The 24,057-nt window shown below is 35.5% G+C and overlaps 7 protein-coding genes across 11 annotated transcripts; 4 read left to right on the top strand and 3 right to left on the bottom strand.

Moving 5' to 3' along the window:
* The first annotated feature begins 3,523 nt into the window (after positions 1–3,523).
* Positions 3,524–5,596, top strand: LOC122396040 (thioredoxin domain-containing protein). Its single transcript, XM_043394111.1, has 7 exons — positions 3,524–3,577; positions 3,659–3,949; positions 4,121–4,306; positions 4,365–4,503; positions 4,752–4,913; positions 4,996–5,121; positions 5,215–5,596. The coding sequence occupies exons 2-7, from the start codon at positions 3,820–3,822 to the stop codon at positions 5,360–5,362; spliced, it is 891 nt and encodes a 296-aa protein (XP_043250046.1). The 5' UTR covers positions 3,524–3,577; positions 3,659–3,819; the 3' UTR covers positions 5,363–5,596.
* A 165-nt stretch (positions 5,597–5,761) lies between these two features.
* On the bottom strand, positions 5,762–7,816 carry LOC122396038 (ELMO domain-containing protein 2). The gene is made up of 2 exons (XM_043394109.1): positions 7,722–7,816; positions 5,762–7,202 (listed from the first exon to the last, which is right to left on the bottom strand). Exons 1-2 carry the CDS (start codon positions 7,763–7,765, stop codon positions 6,305–6,307), a joined length of 942 nt encoding a protein of 313 aa, XP_043250044.1. The 5' UTR covers positions 7,766–7,816; the 3' UTR covers positions 5,762–6,304.
* Positions 7,817–8,206: 390 nt separating this feature from the next.
* Positions 8,207–9,365, top strand: LOC122396039. The gene is made up of 3 exons (XM_043394110.1): positions 8,207–8,496; positions 8,581–8,795; positions 8,852–9,365. The coding sequence occupies exons 1-3, from the start codon at positions 8,207–8,209 to the stop codon at positions 9,313–9,315; spliced, it is 969 nt and encodes a 322-aa protein (XP_043250045.1). The 3' UTR covers positions 9,316–9,365.
* Positions 9,366–9,914: 549 nt separating this feature from the next.
* Positions 9,915–14,865, top strand: LOC122396575 (signal peptidase complex catalytic subunit SEC11A). Of its 2 annotated transcripts, XR_006259056.1 has the most exons (5): positions 9,915–10,066; positions 10,173–10,282; positions 11,089–11,238; positions 11,313–11,889; positions 14,854–14,865. XR_006259056.1 is itself a non-coding variant. In XM_043395111.1 (4 exons), exons 1-4 carry the CDS (start codon positions 10,019–10,021, stop codon positions 11,545–11,547), a joined length of 543 nt encoding a protein of 180 aa, XP_043251046.1. In that variant the 5' UTR covers positions 9,915–10,018; the 3' UTR covers positions 11,548–12,105. The 2 variants fall into 2 exon arrangements, 1 of the variants encoding a protein (XP_043251046.1); XM_043395111.1 differs by lacking the exon at positions 14,854–14,865 and having other exon boundaries at positions 11,313–12,105.
* LOC122396613 (probable cytochrome P450 304a1) lies at positions 13,757–16,425 on the bottom strand. Its single transcript, XM_043395167.1, has 7 exons — positions 16,335–16,425; positions 15,871–16,122; positions 15,623–15,795; positions 15,270–15,539; positions 14,587–14,876; positions 14,269–14,525; positions 13,757–13,938 (listed from the first exon to the last, which is right to left on the bottom strand). Exons 1-7 carry the CDS (start codon positions 16,423–16,425, stop codon positions 13,757–13,759), a joined length of 1,515 nt encoding a protein of 504 aa, XP_043251102.1.
* A 556-nt stretch (positions 16,426–16,981) lies between these two features.
* LOC122396591 (TELO2-interacting protein 2-like) lies at positions 16,982–18,715 on the bottom strand. Its single transcript, XM_043395133.1, has 5 exons — positions 18,169–18,715; positions 17,975–18,103; positions 17,732–17,893; positions 17,455–17,661; positions 16,982–17,383 (listed from the first exon to the last, which is right to left on the bottom strand). Exons 1-5 carry the CDS (start codon positions 18,703–18,705, stop codon positions 17,114–17,116), a joined length of 1,305 nt encoding a protein of 434 aa, XP_043251068.1. The 5' UTR covers positions 18,706–18,715; the 3' UTR covers positions 16,982–17,113.
* A 270-nt stretch (positions 18,716–18,985) lies between these two features.
* Positions 18,986–23,707, top strand: LOC122396590 (abl interactor 2). Of its 4 annotated transcripts, none has more exons than XM_043395132.1 (5): positions 18,986–19,102; positions 20,429–21,094; positions 21,165–21,494; positions 22,093–22,350; positions 22,427–23,706. In XM_043395132.1, the coding sequence occupies exons 2-5, from the start codon at positions 20,479–20,481 to the stop codon at positions 22,588–22,590; spliced, it is 1,368 nt and encodes a 455-aa protein (XP_043251067.1). In that variant the 5' UTR covers positions 18,986–19,102; positions 20,429–20,478; the 3' UTR covers positions 22,591–23,706. The 4 variants fall into 4 exon arrangements, with proteins under 4 accessions (XP_043251067.1, XP_043251066.1, XP_043251065.1 ...); XM_043395131.1 differs by lacking the exon at positions 18,986–19,102 and adding an exon at positions 19,256–19,296 and having other exon boundaries at positions 22,427–23,707; XM_043395130.1 differs by lacking the exon at positions 18,986–19,102 and adding an exon at positions 19,522–19,811.
* Positions 23,708–24,057: the final 350 nt, after the last annotated feature.

The following is a 24,057-nucleotide window of genomic DNA, read 5'->3' as shown; positions in this document are numbered from 1 at the left end:
CTCTAATTGTGTACGTACCAGTTTTTGCAGTGGACTGACAAAGCTAGTGCCCATTGCGTACTTTTATTATTTACGTAAAACATTTTAATATATCTAATATAGTCTTTATTAAAATATACTCTATATATGATTATATAAGATTGAAAAGCTAATTCATTATGCATTTTACAATATTACTGACGCGTATGCAATACGAACAATTGCCAAGTATATAATAACTATAAGTTTAATATTATTATTACGATTGTTATGAATCTAATGTTAAAGAATTCTGTATCTGAATTGTAATGAACTTTTGATACGATGCACTTCCACAACCTAACCACAAACACACATATGTGGACAGTACATCGTGCACGAGACACTAGCATTGTCAGTCGGACGGATAAATTATTATTATAAATGTTACAAACTAAGTCATCGTGCCCCGTTGCCTTCGCTCGTGCAAATAACACTTGGGCATGTGCACGAACTTAGGCAACGAACACGGAAAAGTATCCTGAAAATCCTGACTAGAACAACTGGTTATTAATAATTAACTAAACGGTATCTATTCTCAGTAAAAATGACTCGACTTGTTCTATGTAATATATCAACAACAGACTACATTAATATTGAAAGATATTATTATTCAAGAAAAATTTCTAACTGAAATTTAATTGTGTAAAATGTAAGACTTTGATAAAGATTTCGTAATAAAATAATTTACTTTGCAAATTGAAATAAATTTGTTAAATTATTATTCAAAATATTCAATTAACCTTGGTCGATTCTGTCGTCAAAGTAAATTTAAAAAAAAATAAAATTAACATGCATGTTCCTTTGAGTTGAAAATCGACCAGTCGCGAAACGCCTTCTTGCACATAAAATACATCATATGATGTATTAATTGATAAAACGAATATTTAATAATTATATTAATGATGTAAGATATTTTACTCAATCATACAATTAATATAATGTTTTCACATTATATTAATTCATATTCTACTCAATTATATAATTCATATAAAGTTAATAAACATATTTCATATATTTGATCAAAATTGTGTAATAATCATATTGAGTAATATTTATTGATAACATTAAAAAACGCGAGTGCAAGAAGACTCTAGCCTGCACTAAAAAAATATAACTCATGGGTATTTTTCATACCCGCGGTCACTTAACTCGTCAAAAATACCAAGTATACAACTGGTCACCCGTGTTGATTCGGATCTTTCATCCTACAACATGGTTGGGGACCAGAGGAACACAAATAGCATGCGACTCACCAATGATGAACTTGTGCCTCTGGAATGACTGCATAATGATGCTGCTGCTGCCCGGTGGAAGTCATCAAAGCCCCCTGCATGGTCCTGCTATAAAGAATAAGAAAGCAATTATAATCTATTGTTAAAATTATAGAGATATTTAATTAACAAATTTCAAAGTATAAATTTATACTTACGTTGTTCGCTCGTGGTCCACCGCCCGATACCCCCCGGGTACTGCTGCTGGTTCCCAGGATCATGTTCAGAAACTGTAAGAAAACTGTAAGAAAACAATTAGAATCTATTGTCAAAACTGTAGAGATTTTTAATTAAAAATTTCAAAGTATAAATTTATACTTACATTGTTTGCTCGTGGAGCATCGCCCAATAGTCCTCTTCGGTGATGCACTGACTCTAATTCCGGCAACGAGGAGTTTAAATTTCAAATTGAAAAAATAATTATTTTGATTGGAAAGTATTAAATTAGATTACCGCGGCCGAAGATTGAAATCGGCGAACAAATGATTCTATTATCGCTATTCAGAAAACAGGAAGAGCCACGATGCTCTGGAAATAATTTAATACTGCGTAAGAAACACTGCTTCTATTCTCGCGTTTGTCTAACACCGTGAACGATAACGAGCTTGGGGTCACTTTGCCCCGAAAAACAAACTTGTTGCTACGCACAATCACTGAATCTACCGGCCGCATTGCGCGCGGCCAACAAATTTCCTGGAAAGAAAAGAGCTGAAAAGAAAGGGACAGGAGACAAGAAACACAACAAGCACACCTGTGCTTAGCCTACTGGTTTTCCTTTTTCATCTTCTTACAAGAGTTCGTCAACAGAAATACTGCTTTACTTAGTATTATTGTATACATAGTTTGTCCCGTACAAGATCAATGCCACGAAGGCGAAATATTCTCAATCAATGAGAATTTCAACGATAAAATATTATCTACGAAAATAATTACGTACAAATAATTATTCAATTTATAAATATTATATCACTAAATTTCATAGTTAGAGTTGTAAGCATGATTATGTTTAATTTATCGAACGTTAGAATATCCGATAATTTTTATAAATATTCCGAAATTTGCAAAAATTAAAGTTTGTTGGTTATTTGTGCTCGAATAGCATATTCCAACTCCGCAATTACTACATTTTCTTAAACTTGCATCGAAATATATATGCAAATTGCAATTACAACAATTCATAAAGAAGTATAAACAATCAATTAAATAAATAACAGTCGGAAATATTTAATCGCGATCAGAATACAGTCTAATATAAACTATTTCAATCTATCGTTAATATCTACCGACGCCATTGATATATATCGAAGTAGATAAAAAGTTTGTTAATGATTTTAATATTTTATCTTAACAATGACCGACTACAAAATTAATATCATACTTGCAACAAATAATGTTATAAAGCGATAAAAATGAATAAATATTAATATGAATGTTAATTTTTGTTATAATTGTTTAAACGTTACCAATAATGTTACCAATATTCTCTTCAAAATTTGTCGACTGGTCTGCCATCTGTTATGGCGTCCTTTACGCGCCAATGAAACTTTTCATGGCGTCGAATTTCAATCAGAAACTGCAACAGAAATGAAATACAAATTAAATCATAATTAAAAAATAATTGATAATAATGAAGAAATATTAAAAGGTTAGAAACACGTATGTACCCCGTTGGTCGTAAAACGCCGACACGTCTTGACAGGTTCCAACAAGTCTTATTATTTCTTAATTTCGAATTCCAATAAGAGACTGTAACAGAAACGAAATAACGATGCATTAAAGTACACAAACGATTATTATAATTAAGTAATGATTGAATCGAAACCGTATTGCAAGAGATCGTAATTAAAACGCGAGTAGTAATAGTGGAAAAATCAACAGGTTAGAAATACGCACCGCGGTCGCGGAACACCGGTACGTCTTGACGTCAAAGTATGAATGATGGCCGCTCGCAGTGCTCGGTAATGCTCGCGAATTAGGCGGCGGGGTGGGGGAAGCTCCGATATCTCGCGAAGCTTAGACTGATTTTTAGCGAATTATTTACAACTTTAACTAGTCAAGGAATCGCGAATAATTCGTACTTTTCAACTGAGTTGACTATGGGGAAGGGATTGAAATTCATTTCTAAATCTGTTGGTAATGTTGCGAGTGACACGACCACAGATGAGGTATATGAATACACCTTTCACCACAGACGAGGTATACCTCATCTGTGACACGACAATGGTAATGAGGCAGAAAAATGGGCCGAGAAAATACATTGGGTGAAAGGTCTACTCGTATACCTGGTTTGTGATAACATACTGATTAAAAGCATAAAGTATATAATAGACATTAGAAGTAATATTTTTTCGTGTTACGCGGACAAGAAATTTTCAGGTCGGTATAGCAGTCAGATTGGGTCACGAAAGTCCGTGAGGTGTAAAGTCTACTCGTATACCTCGTCTGTGTAGAAACGTCACCGGTTTAACGTGTACCATTTGCCGATGAAAATATTCTGTACAATATTGTTGACTGAAAACAACTCGAAATGTTACGATTAATATTTTTCCTGGTGGTATGTACCTTCGTTGGTGTCCGATCCGCCAATCTTGAAACAGTGAGCGACGAGGATTTGATAAATCTTATAAAAACAGAAAAATATGTAGTCGTGCTCTTCAGTAAGTCTTCATCTTTTCTCTGGAAATGTTTCTTGCTTTACAACTTCACGTATCCTTAAATATCTTAGCATAATTTGCTGGCTCTAAAGTTTGTACTCATCATGGATATTTGAATTCATTATATACATTGAAACATTAGACAGTCTACTAATTACAACATATGAAATACAGCAAGCAGAGATTGCGAGAGATGCAACAACTTTGAAAACAAGGTGATCCTCTTACGCGAAGACCTAGTTGACTCTTTGTCTGCCTGGGTTGTCAGAGTTGTCGACAGTCAACTGCTTAGACTATATAGCACGGATAAGGAACCAGCACTTGTGTTCTTTAGACATGGAATACCTTTACTCTGTGATGGTATGTAATAGAAGTTAGTTTTGTTTAACCATGAACATAAATTTGATTCTTGTTACAGGGTCATTAAATGAAGAGGAGATCCTAATGATGTTTACTGAAAATAAAGAGCCTACAGTGAAAGAATTAACAGATGACACTTTTGAACATCTAACTCAGGCAAGCAGTGGAGCTACTACAGGAGATTGGTTTGTTATGTTGTAAGTATATTTTACTTATATGTAATTTTTGCTCCACTTTCAAATTAAATATTTCTATAAAATTCTAAAGATGGTTTTAAATTGAAAAACCAAAAACGTTTAACGACTGTTAACACGTTCGCTACCGGCGACTCCGATCGGAGGTATTGGTACGCGACATTCGTCAACAATTCATATACTGGCGGCGAACGTGTTCAGTATCTGTATAAATGATATATTTCATTTTATATAAATTTTGGCGGAAATAGTTACAGTACAGATTGCGTGGAGTGTGTTAGAATGATTGCAAGATGGGAGGCTGTAGGTGCAAAACTTAAACAAAAAGTTAATGTAGCTAGTATTAATAAATATACAACTGGCGCATCTACAGCTAGAAGATTTAACGTTTATGAAGCACCAGAATTCATATTGTGAGTAAATATACAATTTAATCAATAAATAAACAAAAGTACAGAGTTCTATTATTTAATATGATTTATTTTGTACTTGAAGCTTCAGACACGGTAAAATGTATCGTTATCAGATACCGAGATACGACATTAACGCATTTGTGTGGTTTGCAAAAGATTGGTATAAAAATGCACGTGCTGAAACTGTCCCAGTGCCACAAAGCCCATTGTAAGTGTGAACACATTTTTTATTAGCCTTAAAATGTTTGTTTTAAATGGTATACCTCAATGTTGTATTGTACAAATATAATTGCCCTTTCAGCGACGATTTGGTACAAATGATTGCAAATTTCCTCCATGAAAAACCATGGGTTTTGAAACTTGGCAGTATAACCATTGGTGTGTTTATTATAATTTCTGTAGCTTCTAGATTCAGGCGTAAAATTCAGACATCTCAGAAGAAAGACTAACTATGTTGTGCACCAAAGAAGTGTGTTATGGGTACTGTGCTACTCATGTACAGAACATTGTATAAAAGCATAAAAATCATACAAATAAAGTTCTGTTTTTTACAAAGTTTTGTAATTTCGCGTGTTATTAAGAGCAATACATTTTCATTGTTTGATACGCGCGTTCAGTACCCATAATATATACGCTGAAGCAAGATGAACTTAATGTACATTATATTCCCAGATATTGTATTTCTTATTCCATATAACCTAATATGTACGATGTTTACAAGACTAATTTTTTAACAGAAATGTTTTCTATGTTTTACAATAAATAGTTTTGAATAAAGAGTATTGCTGTTACACAAGAAGTGTCAAAATATTTCCCAGTTATATACATTTTCCTCTAAAAAAATTGGCTTACAAAGGTAATACAATAAAGTACAATGGTGTTCGGATATATGACCAACAATCGGGGCCGTGACTGGTCGTATATTCGAAGAAATGGGTTTCTGAAAATTGCACGATGTTCGGTCACCAAATAGTATAACCGGCCACCACTATACTTCGCATCTAGATTCGCATATTTGATAATTAAACACAAATGAAAAATGATACGTTTATTTGAATGTAAGATGTACTGTAACTTATCCATATTAGAGAAAGGAATATATCTGAATGTCTATGCATCCATATTAATTAGCTATCACATGCACCACTTTTATCACTTTTATTGATAAGCTGGTAGAAAAATAAAGTAAAAATATAATATGAAATACATCAGGCCCCTTGTATTATTCTGCAACATTCTCCACAGTTCACAATAATGTTGCTATATTCATTCACAAGACATTCAGTGCAACATATATTACAGAAATTAGTTTTGTGCATTATAAGTTTAAAATTACATTTATTCTCTGTGTGATATTTTTGGTTTTATCAACAGAATATATTGCATCTGTTTTAGACATTATCAACTGATATATTTATCCTGAAAACTGTAGATGGGTCGGTTAATGCCAGTCTGATACTGTTTTCAAATTTTGTTTGTATAGATGAAAATTCCATCATATTGCTTGGTTTTGAATCTATCCAAAACCTATCAAATTTGTAAAAGAGATAACAATAAAATTGATGAAAGGCACGAATTGTTGGCAAGGTTCTTGAAGAATTATAAATATGAGTCTTGGCAGCTCCATCTTTCAACAATCGTAGAGCCATGCTTGTTAAATTTATACCAACTATAGCAAATGCATATCCATAACGTGGATGAGTGGAATGTGATAATACATGTGTTGCTGCAGTGGGATATTCTTGGGAAAAATAAACCAAATTCTCTAATCCAAGAATTCCCATTCCACGAAAATCTGTTTTTGGATCATCTCCTTGAAAACCAATTTCTTGCCATTGTTTTGTAACTCTAGCATCTAGTGGCTCATAAGGCATTAAAGAATTCCACAAATGTAACAACAATAGTTCATGCTCTGGATTCTCTGCATCATAAGGCGTTTTTCTAAGCTCTTCACATTCCATGCACAGTTGTCTGTAACCCCAAATTAATTCTACACATTTGCCAAATGAGTTAGCAAAATCGGGATTTGCTATTGGATTTATTTTCTTAGTCACCAACACTGTTATAATAGCTTCTTCTAAGATTATAGGTTCTGCTTTAGGAGTAATTTCATGGTGATCAGCTAAATCATTCAAGTGTGCCACAAGAGTTTTAATATTTGGATTTCTGGATAGCTTAAGAGATTCCTCCACAGCTAGAGTTCTTTCTGCTCCAGATGGTTTTCCATAACAAATCCTTTGAAGTTCACACATTTTAGTAGTTTGATGCAACAACCATTTTATAATGGGTCTGAAATACCAGCACACTAGTGACCAAAAATACATGAGCATGCTTTCTATTAATTAAACAACTTGATACAAGGAAAATTTGCATATGTTAAATGCAAGGTACGATTAACCTCATTCTGCCATCATACTGAAAGCGTATAGCTTCACTGTTTCGAGAAAATTAAATTCTCGAACAACGAAAATTGATACTTAAACGCGTATTTTTACAAGTACAACGGTTTCTGGTTGTTCACCGTTAAGGTCGGAGGGCAACGCACATAACCTGTGCCATAGTAACAGATATACATGACAGAAACGTTGACTATGTTGAATGAAAAACAACTTTGTCCGCGGAGCTTTTACATGAGCGACAAGCTCACGGTTTCTATGTACGCTACGGGGAAATCATCGATTTCCTCAAACATTCGCTCTCAGCGGACCGAGATCAATATTAACCTGCTAAATTAACGCAATACTGACGGTAGAAGAGGTCACTCACTACCGTCATCCTGTACCAAAATATTTAATATAGCACACATACCTGTTTTGGACCGAATTAATTAATTTACTTTTCGGCCCGCACATTAAAGGCAACTGTGGTACAAATATCAATAAAACGTATGAAAAATTACAAATTTCCAGTATTTCTGCAAAGCAAACTAACTACTAACAACTAATTATTGCTTCACCTTGAGTTTACTGTTTACAAACGCGAATAGAATAACTTGTTGGACGTTAACTACTGTAATGCGTACGCAGAACGATTAAATATTTGAAGGAGACCGACTCCTTGTATATTGCATTTTGCATTAGTCGCGTTAAGACACTCTATATAGTCACCACTAAGTATACAAATAAAACAACGAAATATCATTTTCACATCTTACAAAATGAGACATGTAAATCGCAACAACTTCAGTCAGATCCGTAAATGGTAAAAACCATTAGCCCAATTTTGTCATAGCCCGAAAATAGTTTCCCTTAAATGCGTACAGTAAAAGGCAACGAAGAGGACAAATTTTATAAATGGAGAACGAACGTGCAACTTCGTCAGAAACCTCCACGAATTGTTCGATCAACAGCGAAAATTTTCAAAACATCGACAATCGCTACAACGAACAATCGGACGAAGAACATCGTGAAAACGATAACACGAATTCTGGCTTAGTGTTAGATCTTCGAGATGTAACTGTATGTTGTGATCCAGTCTCTGAAAATGAATCATTGGAGAAGCTTTCGGCTGTACTCGAACAACCGGAGGACTCGGTGATTTTAGAGGGTGTTCAATCATCCTGGGATGATCACGAGGACAGAGAGTTAGTTCGTAACTCCCAAACAAATAATACTTTTAAAATATCTAATGTTTATGCAAGGCAGACGTGAAATCTTATTATTGTTAGTTTCGTTCTTCGGGATCGCATAGAGTCGCTTCGTAAAATCATGGGGAATCTGAAAGAGGAGCTGAGAAGAGAAGTGGAACTATGGCGGAAGGAGAGAGAAGAATTGCAACTTTTGCGTGAAAAAGAAAATACAATGGCTTTGGAGGAAGCAACTGCAGCTGCACGCGCAGCTGCGGTAGCTTATGCCGTGGAATCGCCATTATCTAACAATTTAGGTAATTTGAAACTGTATTTTCGAAACGTTCGTGAAACAGACGAATCTATCTTGCAGGGGATGTTTTAGATTTAACGTCCACGGATACAATCAGGGAACTCACGATACTCGAGTACGAGAAGAAGCTAGCCAAATATCAAGACGAGTACTCGTTCAACCAGGCAGAGAAACGTTATAATGCTCGTTGGAAAGTGATTGCGAACGCTTACAAACAGAAATTAATCGAGGTGGAACGACTTTGCAACGAGGAATTGGAAAAGATACAGCAAAACGCGAGTCACCTTCAACCGCTCAAGGAAATGGCATCTCAATGGTGCACTGACGAAGAAAATCACGGCGATACAATTAAAATTTCCGATTTCGCCGCCAACGCGCAAAAGAGTATCATCTTTAACAAAGATGGCACAGACCACCGATACAAATTTCAACAGATCGATGCGGAAGTCAATATGGCGCCCGAAATATTCGTTGCCAGATTCAAATCCGAAGACTTTATGAAAAAAGACAGATACTACGCATAGTTTTAATTATTCTTTCTATTTGTACACCGAACTTTTGCAATGCTCTTAGTATGAACTTATTCGATTAAGATTAAAATTTTTATAAAATTCACATGCAAATTTTGAATCCCGTTTTGTCGATTGACCGTTACCAATATCTAATGAAAGTACATATACCTTTTTAATGCTAGATGTTGTCCAAGATGTCGACATCGTTAAAGTTGCGTTGTAAATCTTTACTGCAAAGGACATCACAATTTTGTACAAATCACACACTTGCATCACAATGCTGCACAAGCTATTTTAAATATGCGAGATGGGCAAAATTCTAACCAGAATATGAAGTTCGAAAATTTTGAAAAGTTACGCGAATACGGTAAAGATCTCGTGACACTACGATTGAACCGGTAATTCTAAACTGAAATGAATCGTTCGAGATGTTATTTGATCATGAATGTTTAAAATAAAGCAGTTTTAACGTGTGAAACAATTACGCGAACTGTGACTTTGAGCGCGAATGCCAGTTTCATCGTTCCTACTAAAATTCGGACCGTTCGAGCGTTCCTTGTGTTTCACCTGTTCCATCATTCCTTATTCATTGTTTACGTGACGTGGTATGGTAATACAACTGACTGGTTGTTGCCGGCTGTGTATAGTAAAACGAAGGCGGAAAACTGTTTTGTTTAATTGATTATCATAATTTTCGTAGTAAACGATTGTGACCATGGTGCACTCTACGTTTGACGATGTACGACGGATGAATAAACGGCAGGTAAATTAATTATTTGACTTTGGAATTTGTAGGTTTTCGTTGGCAGACACATATGGTCGATGAAATGTGGTTCCTTTGATAACAATTTTCGATCTTTTCTTTAAAGGTGCTGTATCAGGTGTTGAGTTTTGGTATGATCGTTTCATCAGCCTTGATGATGTGGAAAGGACTGATGGTTGTAACAGGCAGCGAAAGTCCGATTGTGGTGGTTCTCAGGTATTTGAATAACTTAACCTAACAATTTCGGACGCGTTTTTCGCGCGAATAAATTCGCTTTTTGAAAAAGTAACGTCATCAATTTTTTTTGTTAAATATTATGTATTGTCTTGTATTCTCTTGTATCACAAGGTGCGTTTGCAAAAACAGAATGTAAAGTCTGTTAAAAATGGATTACATATGTAGTGTTGAAAAGTATTTCAAAAATGTCTATGCTCAAAATACTGGCTAACTAAACCGAGCAAAGAATATCAAATTGATTTAGGTCCATCAATTAACTCTTTCGAAGCAGTTAGTGATTTTTTGTTTCGTCAGTATCAGATGCTTATTCTTATAAGTTCACAAATTTTGTATATACTTTGAATAACAATAGACTCCTGGTTATCTGGTCCTTGATCATTCACTTGTGCCCGATTAGATATACTTTTTATCATATTGGTTTAAACATTGTTTCTATCATTAATTTTATCTGGTCTATAGAATCACTTCCTGAAATATTTTTTATCTGTATGTTTATAGTTAAATTTGAAAGATATTCGAAAAGTTATTTGTTTTACAGGAGGAAAGTAGAAATTAGTATAATTGCATGTATATGGGTATAAAATACTTAAGGAGTATCAAGTAGAGTTCTCCTAAACATTTTGGAATTCATTTTGAACCAAAAATGTTACATATACCATGGATATATTTAATGTTTTTGGTATAGAATGAATTATTCAATAGATTGGAGAAGTATTAGGGATACTTTACACATAAGTTATAATTTTAGCATAATATTCTTATGGAGTTATACCTCAATGTTATAGTGGCAGTATGGAGCCAGCATTTCACAGGGGGGATTTATTATTTTTAACCAATTACCAAGATGAACCAGTCAGAGTAGGAGAAATTGTTGTCTTTAAAGTTTTGGGTAGGGATATTCCAATTGTACACAGAGTACTTAAATTACATGAAAAGTAAGTATTCATTGTATAGATGTAGGTAATATAGATGTAAGTTATATTGTTAAATAAAAATTAAACCATTCTAGGGGTGATCAAAACAATACTGTTAAATTTTTAACAAAGGGTGATAATAATTCTGTTGATGATAGAGGTTTATATGCGGCAGGTCAGTTGTGGTTGACGCATAAAGACGTTGTTGGTAAAGCAAGGGGTTTCTTACCATATGTAGGAATGGTTACTATATATATGAACGAGTATCCTAAATTAAAATACATGGTCTTATTAGGTTTGGCATTGTACGTTTTGGTACACAGGGAATAAGTGTATTTCATATAGAATGTTGTATGAAATAAACTGCTGTTGAACGTCTATAAAAAAAAGATACATTGTAAAGTAATGTAAGATAATTCAAATACAAATGTGGAGCTATGTACAGTGGTGTCCACTTAAATGTTCAACGGTCGGAGCCGGACGTGGACATGTTCGAAAGTGTAAACTTTCTGCAAGTTTTGACCAATTGGCTTTCGTAAAACGTTTGTTATATTTCTATTCCGTCTTACTTGTCTTTTATTTAGAATCCTTCCCATTTGCTAGTTATTTAGTCAACTATGTCATCCGCTTAGCGTTACATTAATATAAATATAGTTTGGTATTATTTTAATTGTAAAAATCTCAGTAACTCAATTATGATAATTACATAATAAAAGCATGAAAAATTTCTAAGAAATGGCGGGGATAACTCGTGATCATTTAATCGAATAGATTCGTGGACATGAAAGCCGACACTACTGTACAATGTGATATTACCTCTGTTGATTTCATACCGCTCGAAGAACCTTCTGTACGCAAAAGGTCAATAAAGTAACAATTTTGAGAAGATGTCTGTATATTTACAATAGTAATAAGCAAATAATAAGGTGTGTATGCAAAGCTCCAATACTTTTGTATTGTATTAAAAGACAATGTTTTGTCATTACTGGCAAAATTAAATGTATAAAACTCTTAATTTCTTTAAGTAATATCGTTGTTGTTTTGCCGAAATTCATTAAATTTGTTAATTAAATAACACTAAAATGTTGTAAGTTTCTGATGCTTTTTTAGAAGTAACAATGAAACTACAACTTTTTCTTATGCATTCCTTCATTTAAATTGTTATAAATGTACATAAATGTTTATTAAAAATGTGATGAGTTATACGAATATTGATTACTTTTCCATATAAAAATAGTATACATATATTACAGAGCCCGATACATTTCGGACCAAATTGCAACGAATTTTTCCACAATTCGTTGTTTTCTGGCCCAAACACGAGTTTCGGGCTATCCGCATACCTCTACATAAAACACAATTAACGAAATTTCAAAGTAATTTTTATATAAATGTTACGATACACTGTAATAAAATAATGAAATTTCATTTGCGTAACATAATCGTATTTGAAATTTATTTTTATCACAGCTACTAGTTAATGATTTTTGTCAGCACAACAATGATATAGACACCATGTAATTCAATTTCAATTAGAATTTCGAGGGGTAAGTTATTTATAGCGTATATTAATACGTAGTCAAAGTGTAAGTAAAGTTATTAATATTACTTTTCCATCTGTATACTGTTAAGAATACTGTAAGTTTAGTTGTCTAGTATATTTTCTGAACAATTTAAGAATACTCAGGCAATTTTTTTATTTTTGAAATAATTTGATTTAAATATTGTGTACTTTGTACTTTAATGTGTGTTAGTGTATTATGTACTTTAAATTAAACATTATTAAGGTTGTAGTCAGATAGTAATCATGATTGAATATTGAATTATTTTAAATGGCACTGAATATTGGACAAAAATCTATAAACGCTCTGTATAAACGAAACAAAAAAAAAAAAAAAAAAAAAAAAGAGGACACGGGAAATTTGGGAAGATTAACGGTAAAATGTATATACTTAAGTAAGTTTTTAATATTTACTGCACATAAGAGTAAGCGCATCTTCCCCATCTTCTCCATCATGGTAATATTTGTACATAACACTTTTATTTCACAGACACTGAATATTCTAGAAAGTTGACGACTTCTCAGATTAGTAGGTAGTGTAAGTAATGATACTTGTTTGTAGGCAATTCTTCTAAAAACATTTATATGTTACCTGTATTTAGTCCAATGCAATGTAACGTTTCTCTCTGACTATCGGAAATTATAAAATAAATTTATAGCACATGAATTCAGTATAATGCCTTACCTTTATTTCTGGTAGCTTACATGTATTTGTGGTTTTGTTTTTGTTTATTGTATTCACGAAAAAGTCACAGAAATGTTGGCATTAATAATAAAAGGTTTCTTTTTGCTTTATCTTAACAGAAGTACAGAGTTTATGTAATATTGAATATCGATTATACGACCAAAGAGGACATAAATATCCATTTCTTAGGTGTTACATCTAGCATTTCGTATATAACAAATAAAAATTATAGTAAACATAGCAATTTTCTTGTTTGGTCCCAATGGAGTCCATACATAGAGCTTATGTTTCAATTAACAACGCGACTCCACTCGAATCCACGTTTCTTTCGGCGATACAATCAAACCGGGTAGTTTATCGTTCAGCTCGGTCGGTTGACCTTCCACGAACGAAAAGTTGAAGTTTTGCATCAGCGCGGCAAACGATCCGAACAGATTGAATCTTGCAAAAGTCTCCCCCGCGCACACGCGATGGCCTGAAAGATTTTCAGTTGCTTTCAATTTGTATTTCTCAAGCTTGCCGAGGCGTTATTTATAGCCGATTGACGTTACATCGCTATCAATCATTGTTTGAAAAACAAACGTTAAAACTGTTTTCACAGCTATCAGTACAATACTGTAACATAATTGTGTTACAATTAGTGTTATCACAGTGACATGGCAATATAACGCTTAATAGTGGTTTAAGGCGGACATCATGATTCGTTAATATTTAAGCATCAAAATGTAAAAGAAAGGAAACGATAGATGTTAGGAAGGTATAATTTTATTTATGTAGATAAATGATTTATAAGTTTCACGCTTACCTAAGCCAAAAGGAAACGACAGATCCTTGCCCAAATTGCCGTCGTCGTCGAGGAATCTTTCAGGTCTGAAATTTTGCGGGTCGCCCCACAAATCGGGATCGGTGTTCATACCTGCCAAATTCGCGACAACTATTGTGCCCTGTGGGATACTGTAGCCGCCGAGAGTACTATCCCTTAATGCTTTGTGTAGGACGCTAAATGGTGTCAACGTTTCGTACCTGAGAACCTCGCGTATCGTTGCTTCTGTGTACGGTAAACTGTAACAGAGACAAGCAAAATTTGTAACGTTTAGTCGTTGTTGAAAATTTTGTAACATACTTGTTTCTGTCTTCCCACGTAACGTATCTTCCGGTCCCAACCACCGAGTCTATTTCCCCCTGCAACTTCTTCAATACTTCCGGATGATGCATGACTAATTTAATACCGTGAAGAAGAGTACTTGGCAACGCGGACAATGCTGGAAACATCACGTCCACTAGAGTCATAATCAGCTGCTTTTTCGAGAAAGTAGACGTTGTACTCTGTTTCTTCATTTCTCTAATGTATCTATCTATCATTCCCTTATCGTTATCCTGACAATCCGAGTTTTCGTGTTTGCCCAAATATTCCTGCAACAGGAATTACCAGAATTTCTTGAAGAAAATGAAAGTTTTTTGGCACAGCTATTACTTTAATAAATAAGGTATTTGAGACTTTTTGCGGCAGTTGTACTGATTACTACCAGGGGTCAAATGGCGCATTGATATCACTGCAAATTGAGCGAAACGTCGTTACATTTTTTATAAATATTAGTCTGTCATTTGACCTCCGATGAAATCAATTACAATAAAAAAATATAAATGATAAAACGGTGACCGTGATAAAACGGTCCTCAGAAGACTTATTTAATATTTATTTTTGTCGTGCCTATGAAATGTTTCTTTAATACAAGAGAATCAAATTTTTAACAGAACACGTGTATTGATGGATACTTTTAATTTTTAAGTGGCGGGTGTGTGTACCTTGATGAAGTCTACCATACGGTAGTTTCCTTTCATAATGTTCGTATAACCGAATAAATTTCCAAAGTGCTTGTAAATTTCCCTTTGGAAAATTATGCCGCCTGTGGTATCGGCGGACCTTTGGAACAACATAGCAGATTGGCAAAAATATCTCAGCTTACTGTGTTCTGTACGATCAAATCTGCTACCGAACATTATATCCCATATACTGTTTCCGGAATATGGGTACAGAACATCTGGGAAAAGTGCGTAGCCCTTTTTCAAATATATCTAGAAGACACGTTGAAATTATGAATCGTTCGCTGATCAGCCTTTCTGATACAAAATTTGGGTCAGTAGTTTTTGAAAAATACCTTTTCTTCGTCGTTAATTGGACCGTTTTTCAACATATCGATAAGCAAAGTAACTTCTTCCATCATGTGTTCCTCGTATTTAACATGCCTTCTACCGAATCCGAAATCCCTCATGTGTCGAAGGGCGAACCTCCTTTGTTCTTTCCAAAACAGTTCCTCGATGAAGAAGATTCCTGAAATTTCACGCGAAACATATGACGTTGCTTATATCATTGCTAGAATGTTAAGTTTTCTTGACAAGAAAGTACCCAATTTCTTTCCGAAAGCCCTTGCCTTTGCAATGTGGAGGTCGCTAGGTCTCCCATCAAAATCATCCTTCTGGAACACTTCTTTGATATTTTGGTAATCGTTCGCGATAACGGCATATATGGGACCAAAATAACAGGCCACAACTTTGGAGTGTAACTTGTCTACATAATAGCGAACGGTGACGTGAGGATATTGGTAATTACCCCATAGTAGATGCCAATAAGATCCGACAACAGGTAGTCGCGGAAGACCTATCAGAAACGAGTCACAGAAATTTTTAAAAATATTGGAATTGTAGTAAACAAAAGACCAGAAAGAAGAGAAAAGAATTGCACGACAAAGGTGTGAAGGTTGTTGCAAAAAATGTTTAAAGATACTGTCGACAATTTATCAACGAAATATTAAATAATTGTGAACGGTGAATGCGATATTCTGTATTATTCATATTGTGAATGAAACTTACACGGTGGTGTGTTTGGTGGTACAGTACCAATGGATTGATAAAGCTTGTATCCTATGATAACTAGTAATATTACCACTAGCAAGGGCGACATTCTGTCGTCAGTGTTGAACACAGAATGATTCTTAACGCAACTTCTCGTATTCTACGCGGTCCAGCAGAATATACATATGTATATCTTACAGAGGCTGAGCGTAAAAGATTATATCAAATATTGCCAGTACATGTAGTTGAATAATTGCTTTTATCTTCTAGTACAAAGAGCATAATAAAGTTGTTTCTACTTTTTATTTTTTCAAATTTTTTTTCTTTAGTTTAGATAATTGGCATCGCGTTCACTATCGTTTCTTATAGTTATTTACACACATTTCTAGCAAATACAATAAAATGAAACATAGGATATTGAATTTAATAATAAAAAACGATTAAACATTGTTGTGATATGCAATCAAAATATAAACTTTGCCGAAATAACTCGATGGTTATTTCCGCTGATTGTAGTCACTTGTGATTCGAGGGAAAATATTTACGAAATATGAAACGGGAACAGTTGGATATGGGTATTTTTGACAAAAACATATTCTAACAAAAATCTTTATTTTACAATACAAATTTACTACAATTTACTTTTTAAATCACAAATAAGGCGTCTAAGTACTATTCGTTATATTTTATTGTGTTATACCCTAAGAAACTACAAAAAATAATGTTTTCTTTTTTTTTAAATAATGCGGCCCATAATTCGTTAGATTCGATTCTAGGACAGGCTTGTATAAGTTCATTCACTCGAAATATTTGGTATCACCTAAGCATACTACTTGCAAACTATTTTTAATCACTGATTGCATCCGATCGTCATTTATAACGGCAGAACCTACTTTCTGAGATGGTTTATATAATAAACAAATGCAGTCCTCCAAATTTTGCATTATTTCTTTATCAAATACTGGTGTTTCTGTTAGATCAAAATGCAATTTTGAGAATGCAATGTACAGAGGTACACAATGAGCTGCCAATCGTAAGTGAAACATCAGAAGGAAGGTCTTGGCAGTCTACAAGAATTATATTAGATTTATATACAGGTCTAACATAAGCAATTGGAATTATATGCGAAAACGCCTACCTCTAATGTTGCTTTTAATGTTCTGAGGTCTGTATGATGTTCACAATATTCAGAAAGTATTCTTGTTAATCTTACACACCATTTGGCAGAACCAATGTTAGTTAACAGTTGAGACAAACTCATCATGTAAACACGTCTTAACTCCACATTTTGCTCAAATTCCATATTATCTAATAGGACAGCTAGAACATCATCACGCTGTGTCCACTGTAATAATAGATAAGATTAAGAGATTTATATTTAGATGGATAAATCTGTTGACCTTGAAGAGCCTTACTTCAAACACATTTAACGTATTGTCCCAGTGTTCGATAGTAGCTAATAAACTTGTCATACACAAATATACCAATGTAACATATTTGGCTTCTCTCTGATGCGTTAAACGCTCTAAAGCATGAAATATTACTTTGGCATATCCAGTATCTATTAATCCCTTCTTCTAAAAGTAAAAAATCACACGAGTGAATGACCTAACTTCCAAGTAAGCATTACAATTAGCTCACATAACATTGACTTTTACCAAATGGGAATGTTGAACAATTTGATGTAAACATTCAAGACCTATCACAATATTTTCTGGCACATAGTCATCAACGATTATTAAAGCCGTTGGAAGAACATCGCAGATATGGTTGTATAAACCAGGTTTCTAAGGGACATAGTACAAACATAAATGGAAAGTTGATTTTATATCCTTCAACTAATTCCACAAACCTCAATTTGATACAAAAGCCATTTGTAACATGCTACAGCCGCTGGATAAGATTTCCAAGTATCTTTCAGTAGTTTTGGTCTTAATGTTAACAATACTGTGGTGAAATTGTCTTGCTCTGTTAAAACTTGAGACACGTTTTGACACCTGTACAGCTCTAAAACTCCATCAACTAACTCTCTGGAGATGGACACAGACTCTGCTGTGTTCCAAATATTCTTTTCATGATGTTCACCAATGAGCAACAACAAGTTAACGACAAATGTCTTGACCGCTGATGCGTTCAAATCTATTTGCGCGTTCCCTTGGTTGCGACTGTAAACGATTTGCTGAAACGATCTGCTGATGTTTCGCAAATTTCTATCTACTATTTGTCTGTATTCTCTGAAGTCTTTCTCCTCGCACGGTCGGCAAGCACCGACCGTCTTTTCGGGAGCGTAAGTCTTCTGAATCAGATCGATACATGCCGACCATAAACCGCCTGCGGAAATGTCATTTGTGATTTTCAAAGCCTCGAGCTCTCTTAGAAGCTTGTTCATTTTTGCGACCCGCTCGCAAAAGAGAGTCTTAGCGAGAAATAACGATCGCCCGACTCACGAATCAAGGTTTTCGCGACAATTCCTTGATTTCACGCGTGCACACCGTAACTGTCGTTATCTGAATCGTACTGAGCAATAGCACATTGATCGAATACAACGCTCCCGATCGGGAAGGAATAACGATCGTCAAGCCTTTGCACGAACCTCACTCCTTCGAACGTTCTGAGCCTTCCGACAAACAACGGAATGTATCGACGGTTGTACGCCAATGTACGCGCTTCATGTGACCACTCGACAGAGTTCCCGATTTAACAGAGCATCGAAGATCGAACGTGTACGGTGCAACAACAATGCCAAAGTTCTACTACACGCGTCTAGTGTCGTGCAAATTTACAATGTAATTGTTGTATTTTGTAATATCGTTCGATGCATCGAAATGGTAATCGATACGATCCTCTCGAGGTCTCGAAGTACATGTCATCTTTTCGAAGTTGTTCACCCGGTATATGATTCGTGCAAATGGAGGAGAAAATCACTATGGCCGCCAGCCTCGACAACTTTTACTCTTCGTTCCTAGTTTCGAGCTTCTTGGTATGTTGTTTTACTTGTTATATTACTGCTAACGACTGCGGAAAACTTTCTAACAAGCGTTTTTAATAAATATACAATACTACAGGAAATATTTTTTCATTTTATTATACAATTTAGTGTGTTTTAAAATGCGCCTTGAAGAACTGTCGACATATTGTGGAGGGGAAAAGGTATCTGGGCTTAGTGATTTTCCCCTCGTGCGGCATTAATCGTTGTGTCGTATGCACGAGCTGTTGTCGCGAATTAGTTTTCTGTCTTTTTCGCGTGGCCGTTTTTTCTTGTATTTGCGTCGTACTAACATGTCTTTGTCTGTTCTTTGGACGGGTGTACAGCTGTCGTTGTCGTGCTTCGAGTTTAATGGAGTTTCGGAACGTTTATGTCGTGATAGCGTGGAAATTCCAATGAATACCGTCCAGTAGTGATATCCGCGCATATTTTGCACATTCATGTTGTGCATCGTGTCGCGTTTACGTAAACCGTGCTTGTTTGCTTTCCGTCAAATACCGAGAGCCTTGGTAATTATGAATAAATGAAGGTGTAGTAGCTGGTAGTTACGATATGGCTGAGTACCGTTAGTTCATTTTCTATTTTTTCATATCATTTATTGTGTCATTCGGTGTTTTATTCTTGATCAGATGATATTAAAGTCGGTCGTTCGAGTTTACTCCATCTTGCTTCCTGCATGCAAGACACCGCCCTTCAAACGGTTTTTACAATTGTCAGTTTTGGATTTCCGTAATTTAAGCGAGATAAATTTGATAAAGAGACGCATTAAGTTTTGTCGACATTAATCGGAGTACTGCGTACGAACTTTCGTTAAAGTTACATAACCTCATTTCCTTCGAAATCGAACAAATGTTTGAGGTTCACGATTGTTCGTATATTATTTATCCGATTTCACTTTGTGTTTCGTATCGCCGATAGAAACGTTGCGAATAATATCGTTTTAAGCACGATGATTTTAGAATCCGCTCCAAGAAATCATTTCATTTGGGGGTTCTCAACATTGACCTCTTTTTAACACTACATTTAATATCCGATCACTGTAGAGTTACTAGTAAACAAGTTGGGAACCCTTAACCTAAAACATGTTCTTGTGAATCTGATCACTTGTTGCTCTGGTTTTCCCAAGGATCTGGTTCTTATTGTGTATCATCGGGAGTAGGCAGTGATTCAGAAGTCATGGCAGAGCTAGCTGCATTTCTTGGTCAGGAAATCCCTGAAGGGAGAAGCAATCTTGCAGACAATCATATAAATCTTGAGCGGGTAGCTGATTATTGCGAGGCAAATTACTTTCAAGCAGAAAATAAAAGAATAGCCTTGGAAGAGACAAAGAACTTTACAACACAGTCATTGGCCAGCGTTGCCTACCAAATAAATACTCTTGCCTATAATTTTTTACAATTGCTGGATTTGCAAACATCCCAGTTGGCAGAAATGGAAAGCCAAATGAACCATATTGCCCAAACAGTGATGATACACAAAGAGAAAGTAGCTAGAAGAGAAATAGGAGTTTTAACCTCCAATAAGATTACAGTACGCCAGTATAAAATTATTGCACCAGCAAATCCTGAAAAACCGATTAAGTATGTGAGAAAAAGTATAGATTACACAGTTTTGGATGATATTGGACATGGAGTACGCAGCAGTGGTACTCCTAGGAGTAAACAACGTGGTGGTAGTCAGGGTAGTGTTCAAAGTTTAGGTGCAGCCTCCACTGGTTCTGGATTAGGTGCTGCTATGGTAGGACCTGCTCCTACAACCAAACCACCTACTCCTCCCCAAACAGTGAGAACAGGTAAGTACAAAATGGACTATACTTTTTGTTATTGTATCTATCTAACACAAGGTTGTTATGTTTTGTGCAGGAACATTGAGCAAAGGATCACGAGAATACAGGACACCACCTGCAGTTGCTCCGCCTCAAGTTCCTAGTCATTATGCCCCCAATTATCCATTGGGTCATCCTAGAAGAGAACGCGGACCCGGTTATAGTACCTTACCCTTACACGCTCACACCACGTCTCATGCAACTCTAAATACGAATCATAGCGCTCACCCAAACACTATAACTCAACATACCTCACCGCCCCAAGTAGGAACAGTTCACCCGCTTCAAAGTCATCCTCAAACACCGCCGCCTGCACCACCTAGCGTGACTGCAGGGTATATTTTGGAACAACACAACAGCATGCCTCGTAAGTAATCGATCAGTCTTATTAAATCTTACACAGGATGATTTACCTAACATGCTCAACTTGAACAGGTTGAAAATTACGTATTGTACGAAGAATTGTTATATATGAAAGTTGCATGGTCTTGAGGTGGTCATTAGGAAGAATATGTATTTATAGATAGATATGTTTATTTGTATCTTTACAGATTACAATCTTTGGTATATTACATTGCCATGACTTATTTCTAGTTCATTTCCTTTCCCACTTCTTCCTTTCCACATTCTCTCCAATCATACTGTTCTATATGTATTTATATTATATGTGTATTTGAAGATGTAACCAGGAGAATCTAACACCTTAGTGACAAAATATCGCGGAAAATAATAGTTTTAGGATAGGTATACTTCGATATTAGGTATCCAGAAAAGTTCTTACCAGTTTTGATTGATCGCAATTCTAGGCACTAATCGAGAACTAATGTAATCTATAAGATGCACCTTATAGAAGATCTGAATCGTTCAGTTATCGTATTTTCAGCAATAAACATTATATTGCCCCTCTCCCTCATATGCCAGAGTCAGGAATTAAATTACACGAGGTGTTCGATGTCTGTTCTCAGCACCACCATCGCCTCTGGTTGGTATAACTGGTGATATGGCGGAGTATGGTGGTCATCACACTCTACCACACAGATTGTCGCATCAAGTCAGTCGAAGTAGTGGCGCGAGTAGCCCGCCATTGCCACCACCGCCCCCACCCGAACAGGAAGAGCATCCGCAATTCGGTAGGCCCATGCAGTCCAGCGGGGCTATCATGCCCATCGTGCCGGACGAGGAGGATTTGCCCGGTTGGGTACCAAAGAACTACATCGAGAAAGGTACGTCGAAATGTCGTTAAGTGTTACGATTATTTTCGTAACAGGAACGAACTATAATGAAGTATTACCCTTTTAGTGGTTGCAATTTACGATTATTACGCTGACAAGGAAGATGAATTGAGCTTCCAGGAAAGTTCTGTAATTTATGTATTGAAAAAGAATGATGATGGGTGGTGGGAGGGGGTCATGGACGGTATAACGGGTTTGTTCCCCGGAAATTATGTAGAGCCCTGCGTTTAATATGTCTTCACGACACTGCATTTAAATGTATCAAAATTGTGAATGATCTTTGTTCACAGAAAGACTGCAAAATTAAGGGACGCAACCGAATCCCTGGTTTTAATATCTTATTTAGTATATTGATAAGCGTAACGTTAAGGTCAATATCGACCGGGTTGGTCGTTACAACGGTGCGGAACGATGCTATATATAGCACGGCGTACGTTACAATAAAAAATTGTAATTACAGACACTTCCTACAAAAAAAAATCTCAAACATCACGTGAGTTTTCTAAAAATCAAACTAACCAATCTTCGTATCGATATGAGAATGTGTATTTTTTGGTAAATAGTATTCCCCTTTGACGAGCGTTATTTTACCTCGATCCGCAACGGATCGTATTTATATACGTATATACAGATAAGGTGTAATTATTACCCCACTATGCAATACGTTAGTGGTTAACTGTATTTATGTATCTTAGATGTAATCGAGGTGACGTTAGCGATAGGCTAACGTGTAATCAAAATACCAAACGTCCTGTTTAACGAGAATTCTAGCGCCTTGCATCGAATGCAAATTTTGTAATATAAGTTGCTTTCAGGAATCGAACGTATCCTGCTAAGGGGCGCGCAGCGTAAAAAAATTTATTTTATAGTGTATATTTACTTCAGTATTTTATTTATCGTAAAAATAAAATAGAAAGATAATCCTCACGTTGCAAAGATCGTCCCGCAATCCTGCTCGTTTACGCCAGTTCACAGTGTACCCGCAGCACAGTCAATTAATATATGTATCGTTTAGGACTCCATTATTTCATTTTACCAGACATTGCGAGCCGCGCCAAGGTGAGAAAGCCCGCATAATATTCGCACATTGTATGGCGCTAATTATGTCATTAGCGAATTATTAAAACAGATATAAGTACCATGTAATTGGCCAGTTAACGTACCATTCGTGTCCTCTCTGGTTTCCCTCCTGGTGTACTTTGCATTTTCCTTTCCATGCTCCGAGATGCTTGCATAGACAATAAGAGACCTCGTTCCCACGAGGACTATGAATTTCGAAATTGCCTCTGACGTAGAATTCACGAGTGAAAAGATATTGAATGGTAGTACAGAATTTTTTAGATGTGGTAGTTGGGAAGGACGCAAGCGAATGTACGAACTACGATTGTATTTATAATCAAATAAATGAAGTTGCAATACAATTTTACAGTGACTTCCATGCACCAGTCGTGATCTTATAGATTCTTTACGATGGTTATACTTTTCTATCTTTTTTATAATTTTGCAAGTTTTCGATGCTCTTTCTTTTGGCATTAGTTTTGCCTTATACTTGTTTTTCAAGATTGTATTATATTTGAGAAGAACCATATAATACCCTATTATTTTTTTTATCGAATTTATTGTGTATAACCACACGAGTGAAAGGAAGAAAAGAAAGCTCTGAACATTATGCTTTTCTGTTCTTTGCATACGTGGCTA

The sequence above is a fragment of the Colletes gigas genome, unplaced genomic scaffold (assembly GCF_013123115.1).
Source record: "Colletes gigas isolate AHSC1104 unplaced genomic scaffold, ASM1312311v1 Colletes_gigas_Sc00007, whole genome shotgun sequence".
In the NCBI taxonomy this organism is placed as follows: domain Eukaryota; kingdom Metazoa; phylum Arthropoda; class Insecta; order Hymenoptera; family Colletidae; genus Colletes; species Colletes gigas.
Note: the sequence above shows the minus strand (reverse complement) of the source record. Positions and strands in the feature narration are given on the sequence as shown.

Excerpts from the sequence above, each read along its gene's own strand:
- LOC122396575 (XM_043395111.1), top strand. The coding sequence starts at position 10,019 with ATGGTGCACTCTACGTTTGACGATGTACGACGGATGAATAAACGGCAG. Across the intron at positions 10,067-10,172 it reads GACGGATGAATAAACGGCAG|GTGCTGTATCAGGTGTTGAG; the intron begins GTAAATTAATTA and ends TTTTCTTTAAAG. Across the intron at positions 10,283-11,088 it reads CCGATTGTGGTGGTTCTCAG|TGGCAGTATGGAGCCAGCAT; the intron begins GTATTTGAATAA and ends TCAATGTTATAG.
- LOC122396613 (XM_043395167.1), bottom strand. The coding sequence starts at position 16,425 with ATGTCGCCCTTGCTAGTGGTAATATTACTAGTTATCATAGGATACAAG. Across the intron at positions 15,540-15,622 it reads CAATTAACGACGAAGAAAAG|ATATATTTGAAAAAGGGCTA; the intron begins GTATTTTTCAAA and ends CGTGTCTTCTAG. Across the intron at positions 13,939-14,268 it reads GTCGTTTCCTTTTGGCTTAG|GCCATCGCGTGTGCGCGGGG; the intron begins GTAAGCGTGAAA and ends AAAATCTTTCAG.
- LOC122396040 (XM_043394111.1), top strand. The coding sequence starts at position 3,820 with ATGTTACGATTAATATTTTTCCTGGTGGTATGTACCTTCGTTGGTGTC. Across the intron at positions 3,950-4,120 it reads ATATGTAGTCGTGCTCTTCA|CAAGCAGAGATTGCGAGAGA; the intron begins GTAAGTCTTCAT and ends TATGAAATACAG. Across the intron at positions 4,914-4,995 it reads GAAGCACCAGAATTCATATT|CTTCAGACACGGTAAAATGT; the intron begins GTGAGTAAATAT and ends TTGTACTTGAAG.
- LOC122396039 (XM_043394110.1), top strand. The coding sequence starts at position 8,207 with ATGGAGAACGAACGTGCAACTTCGTCAGAAACCTCCACGAATTGTTCG. Across the intron at positions 8,497-8,580 it reads GATGATCACGAGGACAGAGA|TTTCGTTCTTCGGGATCGCA; the intron begins GTTAGTTCGTAA and ends TATTATTGTTAG. Across the intron at positions 8,796-8,851 it reads GCCATTATCTAACAATTTAG|GGGATGTTTTAGATTTAACG; the intron begins GTAATTTGAAAC and ends TCTATCTTGCAG.
- LOC122396590 (XM_043395128.1), top strand. Across the intron at positions 21,095-21,164 it reads TCCCCAAACAGTGAGAACAG|GAACATTGAGCAAAGGATCA; the intron begins GTAAGTACAAAA and ends TGTTTTGTGCAG. Across the intron at positions 21,495-22,092 it reads ACAACACAACAGCATGCCTC|CACCACCATCGCCTCTGGTT; the intron begins GTAAGTAATCGA and ends GTCTGTTCTCAG.
- LOC122396038 (XM_043394109.1), bottom strand. The coding sequence starts at position 7,765 with ATGTGCGGGCCGAAAAGTAAATTAATTAATTCGGTCCAAAACAG. Across the intron at positions 7,203-7,721 it reads ATTAATTCGGTCCAAAACAG|ACCCATTATAAAATGGTTGT; the intron begins GTATGTGTGCTA and ends CTGGTATTTCAG.
- LOC122396591 (XM_043395133.1), bottom strand. The coding sequence starts at position 18,705 with ATGAACAAGCTTCTAAGAGAGCTCGAGGCTTTGAAAATCACAAATGAC. Across the intron at positions 18,104-18,168 it reads GGCTTTTGTATCAAATTGAG|AAACCTGGTTTATACAACCA; the intron begins GTTTGTGGAATT and ends TATGTCCCTTAG. Across the intron at positions 17,662-17,731 it reads ATACGTTAAATGTGTTTGAA|TGGACACAGCGTGATGATGT; the intron begins GTAAGGCTCTTC and ends CTATTATTACAG.